At 35.9% G+C, this 17,828-nt stretch overlaps 1 protein-coding gene across 1 annotated transcript; it reads right to left on the bottom strand.

Moving 5' to 3' along the window:
- Positions 1 to 1,362: 1,362 nt before the first annotated feature.
- LOC123535602 (uncharacterized) lies at positions 1,363 to 11,054 on the bottom strand. The gene is made up of 3 exons (XM_045318316.2): positions 10,670 to 11,054; positions 10,177 to 10,319; positions 1,363 to 5,415 (listed from the first exon to the last, which is right to left on the bottom strand). The coding sequence occupies exons 1-3, from the start codon at positions 10,941 to 10,943 to the stop codon at positions 4,474 to 4,476; spliced, it is 1,359 nt and encodes a 452-aa protein (XP_045174251.2). The 5' UTR covers positions 10,944 to 11,054; the 3' UTR covers positions 1,363 to 4,473.
- Positions 11,055 to 17,828: the final 6,774 nt, after the last annotated feature.

Genomic DNA, 17,828 nt, shown 5'->3' with positions numbered 1-17,828 from the left:
CCAACTTTGTTCAGCTGGGACATTTGACCCCTTTTAGGGGCTGCTAGAGCTAAAACTAGAAATGCCTTTATACAGCGTCTCATGAACAGCTTGATGGATCTTTGTCATACTTGGTCTGGAGCATTATTATAAGGTCCTCTTCCAAATTTATTTATATAGGAACTTGGGCCCTATTAGGGACCACTATAGCTAAAAGTAGATATGCCTTTCTTCGCATTAACTACTAAAATGTAATGGATTTTTATCAAACTCGATGGGTAACAATATCGTAAGGTCTCCTGCTATTTTATTACAAATGGGGATAGGGACCAATTTAGCTAAAAATATAAACACGTTTAATGACCTCTTCTCATGAACCGCTTCATGAATCTTCATCAAACTACTGCTGTAATTATTCGTCTAAGGATAAACGAAACAAAATTGCAACCCTACGAAACCTTTGCGAAAAATTAAAAGAGAACCATTTAAATTGTTAAAGTGCGGTGTTTAGTTTTGCATTTTGAAAAATGTTAGATGAAAGATGAATGTTAGATGAAAAATTCATAAACTTCTTTCCTTATTACAATTCGCCGACCATCATTTTTAAAGATATTTCTTGTTTAGATTTATATCTATTCATTCGTCTTCATTTTGCACCTTTAATGACCGCATTGCAAATTTGACGGCTGAAACTGTGAAAAATTAATGCAATTGTGACTAGTTATTGATCAGCAAATGTTTTTACAGGTTTATCTATATTACCTATTTTGCACTGTTTATCGTAAATGCCCCAAGTCTCAAATAAAGTGCATCTAGTAATGCATCGAAAGTTTACACATCTCTGTGGATCATGTCTCTGGTCTTTAATGAACCAGGGCCATTTAGTGCTTGCAGGGTCCGTTTATGATTGTCCATAATGTCTGTATAACAAATAAAAATGGTCTTAAGATACTAGTTAAATATTTTTTCACAAATGCATTAACTTGGAAATAATGTGATATAAAAAGAAATACATTAAAAGTTTTGTCGTGTACCTTAAAGAAAAGTTATAAAGAAATATTACAGTTTATATTTCCGATAGAATACCTCCACTTTTGACAAAGTGCTTAACCCGTCTTAACCGGATACCCCTCTAAATCGGACAAACAACTCGGTCCCAAGGCCGTCCAGATTAGACGGGTTCCACAGTATTACTATATCCTATTGCCCAATCCTCTTTTTCATCTTTCTAATTTATGTTCTATTCTCTATATTGTTAATAGTTACCCTCTTCTGCTCTCCCCACTCTCCTGCCTTCGGCACTCGCGGGACGCCTTCAACGTCCCATGGCAGGACCACTTTTTGAAGCCGCCGACGGCCCTGTAGTATAAATAATAAGATAAGAAATTCATTTATTATAGTGACATGTGTAACAACAATGATATGATACATACAAACAAGAAACATGAAATTTACACCCGGACCAATGGACCTATATGTCACCTTGTTTATAATGTACATGTATTTACAATTTTCAAAATTAATTGCACATGAATATCTAAGAATGGCGATTATAAAATTTGTAACAATCATAGAATAAAACAATGAAATGAAGCTCCCATATGAATGAAGACTTAATTAAATCAACTTAGTTAACTGTCAGTGATATGGATCAATAAGGCTTAGTATTAGGATAATCAATAGAAAAAAGTAGTGTACTTAATGTAAATGAGAAGTTTTATCTGATGAAGTAATACTACACAGATTATATTTATAGCATTGTTGTAACACCAACGATAAATTGCAAAAAGCGACTTTCTATATTAAATTATGTCTCTCATCCTTAACTATAGCTATATTACAGTTTATGATTGCAATGATTATCACAAAACGTACTACCATACTACATGTGCGATTAACTATTTCATTATATTTGTACAATTATCACAAACATCAACCTTATACGAAACAAAAAGACATAAGAATGAGATGTGAAATTGAACTGTTAAAATATATTGTAACAGAAGTGTTGGTCTTGAAACGAAACGAAAATTCAAAAGAACACTACTAGTTTACAATTACAAGATAAGGTATGGAGTATATCTGGACTATATCTACAAAATTCACGTCCCTTAATTTTACATGATAATCATAAAGTAATGGATATGATACAAACATAAAGCATATTTAAAAGTATGCATTTTGACGATATAATAAATCTCTTAATAGGAATGCTTTAACAATATATTTTGCTACTTTTCTAGTAAATGACTGCATTAATAAAATTCATAGATCAGTCTCAGATAAATTGTTCTGTGAAGTGTTTATATCATTAAATGTATTAGTTCTCAAGGTTGTGTATTTATCACAAGATACCAGAAAATGAGTTTCACTTTCAATCTGGTTATTGTAACAAAACAGACACAGTCTTTCCTCCAATAAATAAAGTATAGATAAAAAAAAGTGAACCTAGCAGATTTTTTTTATTTATATCATTAAAAAACTCTAAGTTCAAGACTCTAAATTATACTTCAAAATCTAATGCTCTGATGTTAAACTTCAATTATAAAGACAGATCATTTTTAGCAAAAATCTGGATGTCATTGTCTTCAAACATGTACGTATTCTTTAAAGAAAATGTAAATACAAGTAAACTTGTTTAGTTTAGTTTACAGGAGTTAAAAATTTAACATGATATGTTTATTACAATGCAAAGCAAACAAAAATAAAACAAAACAAAAAAAAAATGCTTTTGCCTCAGGATACACTTGCAACTTCCGTGTAGCCTAAAGGTTAAAAAGTTTATTTATCTCTGAAAGCGTGTAGCGAAATTGTGATAACGTAACTTAAACCAAGTCCGACAGAGCGGATTAAAGTATATAATTGAGCCGCACCATGAGAAAACCAACATAGTGCATTTGCGCTTCCGCGCAGTCTGGTCATGATCCATGCTGTTCACTAACGGTTTCTCTAAGTGCAGTAGGCTTTGAAAGCGAAAAGCATGGATCCCGACCAGACTGCATGGATGCGCAGGCCGATCTGGATCCATGCTGGTCGCACTATGTTGGTTTTCTCATGGTGCGGCTCAATTATCGTACAAACGAAGATAAATCAAATTGGGCAGGGTACCGTGAGTTAGGGGACCACTAAGCACATACGTTTATGGTGCAATGGGGTTTTGATTTATATCTTTCAGCTGTTTTACAATGTGTTTCTATGGTTACTATTATATGTGCAAGTGGTTCACTTGACGGGAAGTGAATTTATTTACACTGTCCTGTAATATATAGGTTTAACGTTGGTTAACTTAAAACTCGTCAGTGGTGGTTTTGCAACTGACCGGTCCGAGGTGATGCCTTGCCGTGTTCCTTAGGTTTTGTTGGTTAATGTCTACTTGCTTTTAATATTGTATTCATTTGTATTTAATTGTCTGAAAAATACCCTTATTTCCATGCGGAGTGTGGAGTGCTGTATTTCCGCCTAATATGTGGTTTTCCTTTTTGTACTTTTGTCCTTGATTTTTACATTTTTGTACCTCGGTATATAATGATAGCGGTTTTATATTGCGATTTTTGAGATCTATGTACAAATGTATACAGTTATTTTCAGGGGGTTCGAAAATTCGCTCAGTTTTAACGCTGTTTGATAAAAAAAAATACATAAATGCTGAATTTGCTAAATTTTCAAACAGTCCTCAAATACTTACTTACTGCGATCAACACAACCGACCTTAACCGATAATGAATACAGTGCATGTATTCTAGTGATTTATAGTTGTACAAATTATAGTAAAGCAGTATAATTTATTCTTACATTAATTTAAAAAATGTTGATATCTGCACTCCAGTTACAGAGTATATTTAAGAAATGCAAATTCGTCTTTATTTTGTTAAAACATTCATAAACATGAAGTGGTGCTTGTCCTAAGAAAGCTTTTGGACCTCAGAAAGCAGTGTTTATTCAGTCCTTTGTCTTGTTCAGTGCATGCGGGCGAGACAACATGATAATAACTCGTGGTTAGAAAATAACTCATGGTTAGATTTAGAATAAACAGCCAAAGAGATTATGTGACAACTATTCGATTTTAAGTTTATGTAAGGGCACAACACACAAATATAAAACTGAAATTGTTCGTCACCGTAGTGTCAACAGCTTTTCAAGACGTGACAGAACGTCGACTTCGAGTTCACATACGCACAAAACCCACAGATATAAAATTTGCATAGTCCTTCCCCAACCTCAACAGCTTTTTAATACGTGGCAGAATGTCGACTTCGAGTCAACATACGTGCACAACTTGAAATAGTCCGTCTCCATACTGTCGACAACTCCTCGCGACGAGGCAGAATGTCGATTTCAAGTCCACATAAGCGCACACCTCACAAATTTAATCATACATTCTAAACATATCTCAAATTATTAGTTTGTTTTGCGGACACAGACAAAGGTCAGCATTCGGTACATCTTGACGATGAAAAAAATCATCCAGTACCTTCTTAAATGTGGGAGAAAAAATTAACACTTGCGCATTTTTCGCAGCACAATTACGGCCAGTACCACAAGGACTATACCAAATGTCGTCACAACCACAATAATGATAACGGTGGCTGAAGTAATACCGCCATTTTCTACCTCCTTTGGCGGAGCTGGGGTTACTTGTAGAGAGGTTTCAGTGCAATTGTAGTTAGAGCAAACACTCAGTTCCGTAAATTCCAATCCATCTTCCATCTTGACCCGCACATCACCGTTTTCTATCGCTTTAGCAACATCGATCGCCTCAGCTGATATATTTGCGACAGGGTTGTTTTCGGCGTTCAGATCAAATTCAAAGCTTGCAGCTATCAGTATGTTGATGTAAAAGCTGTCAATATCAGTGTCGTTTACAGTGGCGCGTTTCTTACGATTCGATCTGTTTTGCGCGGGGTATCCGAAATGCATAATCCCTCTTATAAACCAGTCCATTTTTTCTGAAATTATATCTGAAACATTTTCTGCAATTTCATCTAAACTTCTTTGTATTGCATCTTTCGTCTGCTTCATTTTCAGTTTTATAAGCTCCATCCCATTGTTCAGTAGTTCAGTACCACACGCCTGTACAACATCTAACATCTGTTTGAAGGTCGCTCTGGCATCTTGAATGACTGCGCTTTTAACAGTCCAAAATACTCGCGCCCAGTTCGCGAAACCTATGTCACAAATAGACAGCTTGCCTTCGTCAGGTTGGAGGTAACAACCAGGATGAGAATCAAATGCAGTTTGTTTGATTCCTTCGCACGTCGTCTTTACAAATGGCCTAAGGATGGGCACAAGCTTAACTTGTAGGCATTTCCTAACAGCATCGATCCATTGCTGTCCTTTGTCATCAAATTCAGAATAATGGTTTTGATACAGCTTGCAAAACTTCTCTGCGTAATCCAAGGCATAGGAGTTCCCCTTTTCCTTACATGGATACCGTTTCTGGAAAAAGATCAAGAAAACTAGATAAATGTCTATGTAACCCTATGGTTGGAAACAATTTTGATAAATCTCATTCATTATATTCTATCGGATTCTACAACTCGCAGTTGTTTAAGCACATGTTAAAGCTATATCCTATTCATCCAGGTATAAGCCATAGATCGGTCAGTGACAGTAGTTAAAAAACCCTCTTTAGATCTTTGTTTGTTTGTTTGTTTTGGGTTTAACGCCGTTTTTCAACAGTATTTCAGTCATGTAGCGGCGGGCAGTTAACCTAACCAGTGTTCCTGGGTTCTGTACCAGTACAAACCTGTTCTCCACAAGTAACTGCCAACTTCCCCACATGAATTACCAGAGGTGGAGGACGAATGATGTCAGACACAATGTCTTTTATCAAATCGTCACGGAGAACATACGCCCCGCCCGGGGATCGAACTCTTTAGATCTAAGTCATCTTTCTTTTTCTATATAATTGCCGTAATTCTGGCCGGTGCAGGAAACTTTTGAGGTGCAGGGAAGTTTTGAAATCCGTCAGGTGTATCTTGATACTTAACAGTTAACTAGCAGACGACAATGTGACATAAGAGAGTAGATGACACAAGTAATGCGACGTTTTCAAATCTAATGGGACTATTATTAGTAATACAACTTGAAATTCATCCTACCATTTATACAAACGATATATAATATAATGACAGTGAGTGAATGTATGGATATTGGCCATACATAGGCAACAGGTATAGAAAATCACTTTAGTTTTCTGTGTGATAACAAATGTGGCATTGTATTTAGACTAAATCATTAGTCAAAATTAAGTATATTAGTCTTTGATTCATAGGACTGGTAAGAATAGAAAAAGAAAACAGATTTTTTTCCACTTCTTTATTAAAATACATTTGAAACACGAGATATGCACATCAAGGTGTGAACATTTTTTATATTTAATTTGAAAATAGAATAAATAAACTAACTTTACGTGTTTCATAAAAATGAATTGTTTCTACAATCATGATACTAATATCACTAATATTACACAGAAACAGTCACTGTATAAACTGCAAAACATCATAAAATCCATACGGAATAAGCACAGTTTTCGCGAATGACACGTTTGTCAAAGACTAGTTTCTAGCCCTTCCATTCACAGGTTGTAACTATCTGGGCATTGCTTCTATCTATGGAACTTTTGTGGGCATTCAGCACGAATACCCTGGTATTGGGGGGCTGTATCACGAAGGTTTTAAGAACACTATACAATGTAATTAACATTCAGTACATTTTTGCAGGTCCGAGGGTAATCCCTCTTATTTTGAATGCATTTTGTTGCCATCTTTGTCCGGATGTGCTAATTCATATCCATAACTTTTAGGCCTTCTTTGATGAATGTTTTAATTTGGTTTTGAGGAATTTCGTTTGTTAAATCATCTAGATAATCACCAAGTGAAGGTTTTTTGCTCTCCTGCGTTTGATGAAAAGACTACTGGGTCCGTATCTGCATATAAGGCTCGTGGTCCAAGGCTATCCAAATAGGCATAAAGTTTTAACCGCGCTTGTGCAGTCGTGTAAAACATTCGTTTTGGGATTGGCGCCGATAAAGTCGTCTTTGTACTTCCACTGCATTTCCACGAAAGCGTCCGAAACGTTATTTACAGATATAAGCATTAATGCTATCGCTTGTTAATTTTTCGAAATAGATGTCTCGACTTTCCACCATACTGAACCGTTGTCCGAACTTTCCCCAACATGAATTGAGCATGAGTTTGACAAAAGCTCTTAATTAAGCCAGTGTTTTTTATCTTGTAGTAGTTAAGACAGATTTCTTCTTTTAAAGGTACTGATCAATGTATGTGTGTTTGTCCTCATCCGTTCTAACTCATTAAGGCCAACCACTAGCTTCCTGTTTAATTTTGAGAAAAGTATTGACATACTACGTTAAAAGACCGCCACTCATGGTCTCTGGGCTGTATCTGGACATCTCTTTAAAATGCAAAACCTCATAGATTCTCAAAACAGTATACCTCTTTTGTACTGCCATCTTCACCTCATCTGTTACTCAGGTACCCACAAAAGCTCGTTCTTTGTCTGTATGGCAACACTTTATTTGCTGTTTAGTATCAGCAAACGTCTTACAAAGATGTAACAGCAGCTTTCCGTTTGTCTTGCTCGATAAGACCGGTCTGAACCGGGTGAAGTAGCCGATGTGGTGGCAGGATTTTGCATTTGATTAGACCTTCATAATCTTCAAAGTTACTGAAGTCTTCGGTAATAATGTCTGGATGACCAACGGGTATTTTTCCAGTTTTAATCACCCATGGGTACAGGGAAGTCACGTCATAGTAATCTATGTCTTCATTTTCTAGCCCTCCTTTGTATAACATATAAGCCTTGGTTCTACCACCATAAAACGTTTCTCATGGTTCCAGGAGATTCACGAGCTCGATGGATTTAACAAAGGTGTTCAGCCTAATGTCTTCTTGGCACTGTCTCTCAAACTCAGCCTCCCAGATTGATCTGTAGATATATCCAAGGCTTTCTAAATATTGCTTTTTCTCAAGGGTTTGTCGTACAGTTCCGCCATTATCAGCTGATTTACCGGATTGACGGTGGCCCGTATATGCTTTGTAGGGTTTCCATACCAGAATTCGCCGTGAAATTCTAATACCACCTTCTGTTCATCATCAGTCTCGTAATACCCATCCACCAGATATGAATCAATTCGTTTCTCTCCACTCTTCTTTGCATGTTGTACTTTAAGCCCTTCCTTAAACGACAAATACTTAATCCATTGTGTTTTCTTGTATAGATTTTCCTATTTGTCATGCAGATCAACTTTCAGTTAAGCCGTGTCTATGGTCCTAGCGCAACACAAATCGTCATTATTGCGGATACGAATAATGCACTTTCTATCATGAAAAACTTATCACTGTAGATAATTGTGCACCTTTTTGGGCACCTCCAGTTGGCATGTTCTCTAGCGTTACCTCAAAAATAAATTAAAGCTTCGTCAACGACAAAATACTCGTTTGACTGTAAAACTCGTTATATTTCAGCCATGAATATGTCTGCTGTTAGCAGAGGTACACGGGGAAACGGTATATAGATAAGGTAGTTCAAAGGTCAAGGTCATACTTGGAGGTCAAAGGTCGGTATGATTTTTTTTCCTGTATGATGAATAACTCTGTCATCCATGAAGGGAATTTAATATTACTTAGCACAAATGTTTTCCATACTGAGACATTTTGTCTTACGCAAATCCTTATCCCTAACTCAGAGGTCAAGGGCACTGTTAGACGTCAAAGGTCAATATGATATGTTTTTCCGTTCGGCGTTCTGTTCCATAACTCTGTCGTCAATTAAGGAATTTTAATATTACTTGACACAAATGTTCACCATAATGAGACAATATGTCATGTACAATACCCAGACCCCTAGTGCAAAGGTCAAGTCAACCTGAATGTCAATATCAACATTGATATTTTCCTGTCCAGTCTGCAAAATATCTTATATAAGCTCAAGTATCATATGGACCCAATTAAAAAAGATAGTTTGTGTATTTTCTTTGGAATTACTTCCCTTTGATGTGATGATTTTTTACATTTTTTTCTCATATTTTCTCACCAACTTCAAAATGAAATGTTACCAAAATTGAAATTAAATACTTTTTTATATCTATAGTTGTTATGAAACAATCAACAACTGTATATTTTTGTATATGCAACTTTTAATCCAAGTGTTGTGTTATAACATATCATAAAATTATATAGCACAATATTGTTTATACATCATTACAGATATCAGTTCAATATGTTACACTGTAGTAGAGAAAATTAGGTGCCTTCAAGTAGGGGACATTGTATTGCATCATGCATGGCCATACTTCATTCACTTGTTGTTACTAAATTTATTCAGTCTAAGTCCTTATAAACCAATACGACGGATTCTTAGAAATCACTACGGCTAAAATACTTACAAGTTTGTTTGATTTGTCAGAATATCGTACAAGTGTACGCCATATATTTAAAGTGGGACTGGTCATTAATAACAATGAAAACATACAAAACACAATATTTTGCAGTAACTGTTCCCCTTCCAAAACTGATATTGATTACAACATGATAACACATGTCATGGGTCAACTTCAGATTCTATGACTAACAAAGAGGTGGAAAGTGAGGTTCTGAAAAATAGTATTTGCTGTTAATAACTATGGTATAAAATCAAACTGTATTATTTTGTTTCCTCTAAAGACTTAACAAATTCGACATGAAAATATAACTGCCCCTTCAGTTGTTACCTATAACCCAAATAATATCTGTTCAACATTTGCGCATGCCAATGTCATCATTTACACAAGGCTCACAAAATGTTAAACTTCAAATAGCGTATTAACTATATAGACCGCAAAAATCAGTGAAGTAGACAATACTGGTAATTCAATACGTTGTCTGCAAAATTATGGTATAAATGAATTTTGTATATCATCGGCAAATTCTGAATATTTTAAAGAAGCATTTAAATCGAAAGCTGTGGGGTATCTGTCTTTTATATAAATGTAAATAATTTCAAATATGAGAAATAACGGCCAAATCACGGCTGTTAGTAAACACGGGGTATGTCCAGCGACAGGGTACCTGTGCATTAATATAGAAAAGAAAAAGAAGGATGACTTAGATCTAAAGAGAGAGGTCCTTAACTATTCGTGACTGTAATATATCTAATGACCAATGTAAAAAATTGAACATGAATAAAACATTTGTTTACCTCGAGACAATCCCTGTACCAGCTGCATTCTGTTCCAGATGGACTGAAACACCAGTCCGGGATGGCTGACGTCACAACGGTCGGCTGTGTTGTAACATTTCGTGGGGCATCTGCTCCGCATGCGCAATCGTCATATACGGGTCCTAGGGTTAAGCATATTGAAATTATTGTCTAGAAAACAGCGTTACTTTCATAAATGTTGAAAGTAAATTATTTATTCTCTGTTCTTGCCCAAAATCTTTGTACTTTTTGCCGATTTTGGACATTCACAGACAGGGAAAATATCTGAATAAACGTGTGTTGTTGTACGTGTGTACAACAGTCCGTGAAAATACATGTTCGTTTAAGGAAGTATGAAAGGAAATTTGATATAACAACAACAACAACAAAAAAAGAAAAAAAGAATACATGTGAACAGCTCGCTATACTTATTTTTACATTTGAACCGACTGACATCTTTAAATTACGAATGTAATCCTAAATAAACAGATACCTTCGTCAATATCATGTACTTCTACCATACACTGATACCAACAGTAAGTCGCAGAAGTGTCTCTACACAGGTGGGCTCCCTTTATGTAAGTCTTGATATACTGATCAGTAAGACACGTTGCCCACTGGTACTTGCTGTAGTAAGGTCGACCCAGAATGCATTCATTTGAACCCGCGGGGCCAACATTCCTGTTGCAGCCGCCGCGTGTAAATCCAATTAAAATTAACAACAATGAAAGACAAAGCAATAAATCCACGCCAGTGATTGTCGCCATACCAGCTCTTTAAAAACTGCTGTTGTGCCTATAATTTCTGTATCTTAAACAGGTTCGATAGGCGTGCGCACACATTTAAAAATAGATCTGGAAGACCAGGATGAGTTTCGGTCTAACTTTTTATGTAAAAAAGCATTTAAACTAGTATTTCCTTTATCGTACAGTTGTGTATTGTACTGTAAACAATATCTAAATGCTTGTAAATATAGACAAAATACTTTAGTAAACATTTGTTTTCAGTAGTTCAATTTAAGGGGCCTCTGTGGACAAGTGGTTAAGGTCGCTGACTTCAAATCACGTGCCTCTCATTTATGTGGGTTCGAGCCTCACTTAGGACGTTGAATTCTTCACGTGGGGAAGGTATCCAGCTGGCTTACGCCGGTGCTAGGGGGGCGTGGGCAGTGTTGCATTTTCCATTACTGCTCATAAACAAACTCAATCAAACCGAGTCTGCAATTTTCTCACTGTTTGCCTTGTTCTCTGTGCTTCCGAGGTATCTACTTTCCAGATTTTATTTACGGAAGGTCGGTTGTTCTACTCAGGTGTCCGCTCGTGATGAAATAATGCACGGAAGGGCACCTGGGGTCTTCCTCCGCCATCAAAGCTAAAAAGAAGTCATATGACCTAGTAAATTGTGCCGTTGCGACGTTACCCAAATGAAAACAAAACGAAACAAAAACCGTGAGTTACGTAAGCAATCTGCTGTTGTCACTCCATCAGGAATCGCCCAGTTCTGGAAGGCCTTATATTGGTCAGAAGCCATTTATCAGTCTCAATGTCACGGTGTCCTTGCCTTTTGATTCAAAAATCAATAGGGGCCATAACTGACCAAATTCAAGTTTGACATTTGTATTTCCGTGCGTTATCTGTAAGTGAATCCAGTTTCGAGGTCACTGTAACCGTATGCTTTTAACCATCAATGCCCTTTAATGGTACCGACTTTATGACACGGACGATACAAAGCGGGATGTCCAGCATTACTTTTAATGAACATTGATAGTAAAAAGTGTATTTCAATTACAACATTAATTTGGCAAATTTAATTGTTTTTCATATTTACAATGCGAATGTCATTCAAATCGGCGACATACAGTCAAGCAAGTTATCGCATAGATTTTGTTTCAGCATAAAAATACTTTGACGGTTTGCAGGGGAATTTCAGTGTAGTTTTGAAGCATTATTTGTGTAAAAGTCGTCCGGTATCCGGAATTAAGGGATATCAGGTTTTCAGGGGTCAGATATGAAAGAGAATATTCGGGACCGGACGAAACGTCCGGTTTGGAAAGGGATCTAGTTTTGAAGGGGTCTGGTTTGGAGGCGTTCTTCTGTATTAAGAAATACTTTTCTCTGTGATGCTGAAAATGTAACAAAATCCGTTTTATGATCTTCACTTACCTTCAGTACCTGTTATAATGTTAAAACTATTTGCTAACAGTTGGTAGGGGCGGATGAGATGGGGGAGGGGATCCTGAACCAAAGTGTCTGTACTGGAGATTTATAGTTTAATTCCAAGTTGTTAGACATCACGTTTTAGTGGTTTCAAACCGAGCCTGCAACATTTTCATTTCTGTCGTGTTGAGCGACCTTTGGGGTTTCCACTTTTTCTAATTTATGTGGAAATGCGCAATTGAAATGGTTTGGTACATTTTCCCGTTTATGACCATAACCAGTATACCTAGGGGTAGGGTTGAACATGTACAGTGGATTTTCTTTCTGATCTGGTGCCAGTAATGGGAACAAGGCCTAAAAACAAGAGTGCCATGGCGGCCCACAGTCGCTCACCTGAAACTGACTATTGGATCTTGAATTCATGTACGACATGGTAACAATTGTGTTTAGTATAAACATTCTCGCATACCAAGAGGTCTACAATGGTATGAAGAAAACACTGAATAGTATATATAAAATGGGGTTTTATTACAACGTAACGTGCTTTAAGACCTAGACTTGAAAAAAATCAACAGCAACAATTCCTAAATCATCAACATGCTATTATTTTCGCTTAAGTATATATTGAACTCTGATGGATTTGATAAGTATAGAATTTGGCATGTTGTTATAGTGATGTTTTACACAATATTTTTTAAAGAATATATTTAGTGCGGGAGTGACTATTTCACGGCATCCAATTTAGTTATTTTTTAATAGCTTTCTTAAAATCCCTTGCATAAAAATAAGAAATATGACATAACATGATTGCAAACAATCCTTAAGGCTTAGAATTACGGTTTGAGAAACAAAAATCAAACAACACCAAATCATAGAAAGAAAGAGTTGTTTGACATGAAAATTGGACAGCATGTAAAATATATATATACTTTACGAAACAAGTGTCAGTATACTGATATAAACATTGAATTCCGGAAAAGGATTGCCTAAAGGGGCCCAACTTCCGGACAGTCAAACGCCTTTAGAAACTAACCATTTTCAAAGAATTGTTACACGTGTTCGTTTTGATGCATTTGCAATAGCGGGCGAGTGGTGAAATTTCACATACCAAGGTGGAACACAGTTTTCAGCAATTTTTGTTTATCTTTATTCCTTTACAAATGGCATTCATTTTCAAAGGGAGACAACTTTTTCTCGACAGATAATTAAAATATTCGAAAAAGGTTGTCTCCCTTTGAAAATGAATGCCATTTGTACTTAAAATATTCGGAAAAAGTTGTTTCTGTTTAACTAATAACTAAGGAATACAATTAACTGACTTATAATTATATAATCGAATCTATTTAATTATTTATTTATCCATACAATTATTATCAATAACTGGAGAATGCTTGTTCAAACTAAATAGGATTTAATCGTTAGTCATGTTGCTTTTGGGATCATTAGGTCGAAAGTCGAGATCAAAGTGACCCTAAAACAGTTTCCGCTTAATGAATGAAGAACACTTTTGTGTACATTCGTCAAACATCATAAAAAATGATGGCCTGTGATCACTAGATGATCCCTGTTATTCTGGCGGTCAGTAGGTCAAATACCGGTATCAATAGGTCAGTAGGTCAAATATTAATGTCAAAGTATCCTTGAAATGAAAACAAATCCCACTAAGTAACTAAAGAATTATTTGACCTACAGTCGTCAATCTTCAAAGGCTAATTGATTTTGAGGTCAGCACCTGTGGTCAAAGGCCAAGGTACCAAATGAACTTCAGTCCGAAAACGGTTTCCGCAAAATAACTAAAGAATGCTTTAGTCATCAAACTTTGTAAGATAATTACCTGTTGTTTGTACATGATCCTTGTCGTTTTAATGGTCAGTAGTTCAGAAGTAAAGGTCACAAACTAGGTTTGCCCTACTGTGTTGTTATATCTTACTTGTCTGTTTATCTATGTAAGTTAGGTATATGTGTTTGTCTTTTCTTATGTGAGTGTCTGCGCTGATGTGGTTTACGTTGTAAGGTAACTGTGATTAAGGAACGTAGCATTTAGCATTCCCTTTTGAATGCTCATCATTGTTCCAAGATTGTCCCATCTTCTATTTTCTTATGGAACAATCTTGAACTTGAAATTCGGAATTCACCATTACTAAGTATTTTCAAAAGTAGATTACAGAAAAAATTCAACCACCGTCAGTTCCTTCTTATTATCTTGTTGATGAAAGGCATTATTCAGTATATCATACAAAGAAAAAGAAACAATTGCAGTAACTTACACAAATTACCTTTTCTTAAATCATCTTCGTGAAAATTCAACACGTCACTGCTGAGCTGTATGCGAAGATGCTGTGCATTATTTTTGGCTTGGAGCTACGGCTCTAAGCCTATGTATTGTTTTGGGGTTTTTTTTTTTGGTACCCAAGTGTGTGTTAGTATGATACGAAAAGCCGGGCAGCTGCCGCAAACCGAGATCGATATAATAAGTTTTCCGATTGCAGTTGCTCTTTTGTTTGTCTGTTATTAAAATGGGGGTGTACAGCAATATGAATATAACTATAAAACGTAAGTCTGTACGATAAACTGACAGCTTCTCAATTATGACGTTTACATTATTCATGATTGAGTTTACATTTATCCTTTGTAGTAATTGTTAAAAAGATTTAACGGGCAGTTGTGAAATTTGTTAGAGAACCCCCTACCCCCCTCCCCCTGAAAGGTTGTAACCTGCCAAGAGGTGTCTCAAAAGACATTTTGCCGCCAATTTTTGACAGGACTATTATGGTTGGTTCGATTATTGTTGTAGGGGTGTTATTGAACCAAGTTAAGGAAGTAGCTCTGCAAGGTATATTAAACCAGTTTTTTTTTTCACAATACCACCGTATTTTGTATATCAGTGTTGATATTTTTGTGTTCGTATTGTAATTACTGGTGAATGCCACGGCAAATCTGTATTGTTTTTCGTACGTGCACCGAAGTCACAGGGGCCTAGTAAAAAAAATTGGTTTCCACCCAATAACTAGAACGCTTTGGGCTACAGCCTTAAAAATTTTTATGGAGGTTGGACACCAGTAGTTCAAAACCAAAAACGCCAAGAATTGTTCAATACCCTTGCCTCTAAAGTTAAGACTGGCGTTCCCATGGGAACAGCAGTAGAAAACCGCAATCATGTTTTGCATAGAATCTTATGTAATGATCCCTAACCCAACTTGTCCAGTTATGTAGACTATGCCAAAACCAGCCAAGCCTTTCCTTTTTAAAAGAAAAATTTATTTTTCAATGTCCAGCTTTTAACGAACAACGCACAAATCTATTTACGTTGACACGACATTTTCATCCTTTGAACTTGGACGGTTTATTATTACGGAAACATGTTCTGTTACCAGAAGAAAAAGACTATTCACCGAAGTTCAACATTATATAAGCAAACTAATCGTTTTGAACAGTAATTTGCATGTGTATCATTAATAGTCCTTAATAGCATCCATCGTGGCTCTAAAATTTGTACTTCTTCAACCTCTTTGAGCTATTCTATTTTCTCCTTTCTTATAAGGTCTTAAAACAACCAAAACACAAATGTTGCTCACTTACATACTGCTTTAGGTTATTTGTCAGCCAATCAACTTTTATATGTTTTCTTTTTGTATACGGGAGGGCATTCATTAAGGTTGTAAGAACTTGTTGCCCAACATTTTTGCTTTACTTCTTTATGCTGTGTATATTTCTGTTATTGTAAATATGTAAAAAGCAAATAAAATATGATTAAACAAAACTGAGTTTTAATGTTGAGTTCGTTTAAAAATAAATGGTCAGTAAAACAACCAGTTTTTGTGTTTGTTAGTGGGGTCAGTATGATACATATGGAGACTCGGCTAACGCCTCGCCCCCATTTATCATACTGAATCCACATACTCCCGTAGATGGTCACTAACAAACCCTATTATATTACAGCAATGTATGTCATATTTGTGCGGCGTTGCAAAACGTGAATAATTATAAACTTATTACTTCCGTCAATATTATAGCATGTTCTTCTACCATACACTGGTACCAACAGTATGTCGCAAAAGGGTGTTGTGTATAATTGAATGTAGTGATCGGTAAGACATGTTGCCCACTGATACCCGCCGTAGTACGGTATTAACAGAATGCATTCTTTTGAACCTGCAAGGCAATCATTCCTATTGCAGTCGCCACCTACAAATCCGTCAGTATCGAACAAATAAAAACAAAGCACCAAATATGAGGTGGTCTTTATTTTATACCATCTTATATAAAGTGTTGACTCGATGTATGAACAGAGACCATTTTCATCAATGTTTAAAGTTTAAAACTTAAAACACGCTTAATTTTCTTTTTGCTCTGTCACTGCTTAATTACCACACATTTTGATAAGACAGCATGAAAGTGCCGCTTCTCTAGTTAAAATATATAGCCCAGCCAAATCTCCTTTGTGTAAATTTGCTAATTAATAAAATTTTTGCAAGCTGAATATTTGCCGTTCTAAAGTCAGTTTTAGGGCCTTTTACGGGCCTTTGATTTTTTTTTCTTAGATACTGCAGAAAACTTTCCTTTCGTGCCGCTTGCATTATTTTTTTTTAATTTGGTGTAAGTCGAATATGTTCAGTCTGAGTAAAAACACGAAAATGTATTTCAGAACCGCCATCTTTGAAATGGTAAGCAGTTGTGAAAATACATCTCCAGGAGCAAATCCTACAAGTGAAAATAACACGATAAAATATGCTTATCGAGTTTAAACAGAAATAAATATTTACTTATTTATTTGGTTATGTTTAACGTCGCACCGACACAAATATAGGTCATATGGCGACTTCCCAGCTTTTTATGGTGGAGGAAACCCCCAGGTGCCCCTCCTTGCAATATTTCATCACGAGCGGGCACATGGGTTGAAACTTCACGTAAACATAGAGGCCATTGAGACAAAGCGCAGTATTAAAGAATTATAACTCTACCTTACTTAGCTTTTGAATTATCTCCCTTTTTTACAAAATAAGGCTTGTCCGGGGCATAACTTGAAACGTATTAATGACATTCCATTGAATCAAGAAATGATAGAGGTCATTGACAGGAAATGCAGTGTCAAAGAACCTTAACTCTACTTTACCTAGTTTTTTTTAATTATCTCCCTTTATTATACAAAATAAGGCTTGTCCGGAACATTACTTGAAAAGTATTAATGGCATTTCATTGAAACATCACGAAATGATATAGGCAAAATTCACACTTAATGATATGTCGCTTGCTTAAATTATCTCCATTTATTCAATTTTCTTCTTTTTATATTCTTTTTTTAGTTTCTAATACGTTATTCTCCACATTGGGACAAGCACATGCATCGGAGAGCATCATTCGGTTTTACCACATCGGTTTGAAGTCAGCGACCTTAACCACTCGGCCACGGAGGCCCCCTCTTTCTCATATAGGTTCTATTTTCTTTATATTTTGTAAATATTATTTTGTGTAAATAAAATATAAATAAAACAGTGA

The sequence above is a fragment of the Mercenaria mercenaria genome, chromosome 17 (genome assembly GCF_021730395.1).
Source record: "Mercenaria mercenaria strain notata chromosome 17, MADL_Memer_1, whole genome shotgun sequence".
Lineage (NCBI taxonomy): Eukaryota > Metazoa > Mollusca > Bivalvia > Venerida > Veneridae > Mercenaria > Mercenaria mercenaria.
Note: the sequence above shows the minus strand (reverse complement) of the source record. Positions and strands in the feature narration are given on the sequence as shown.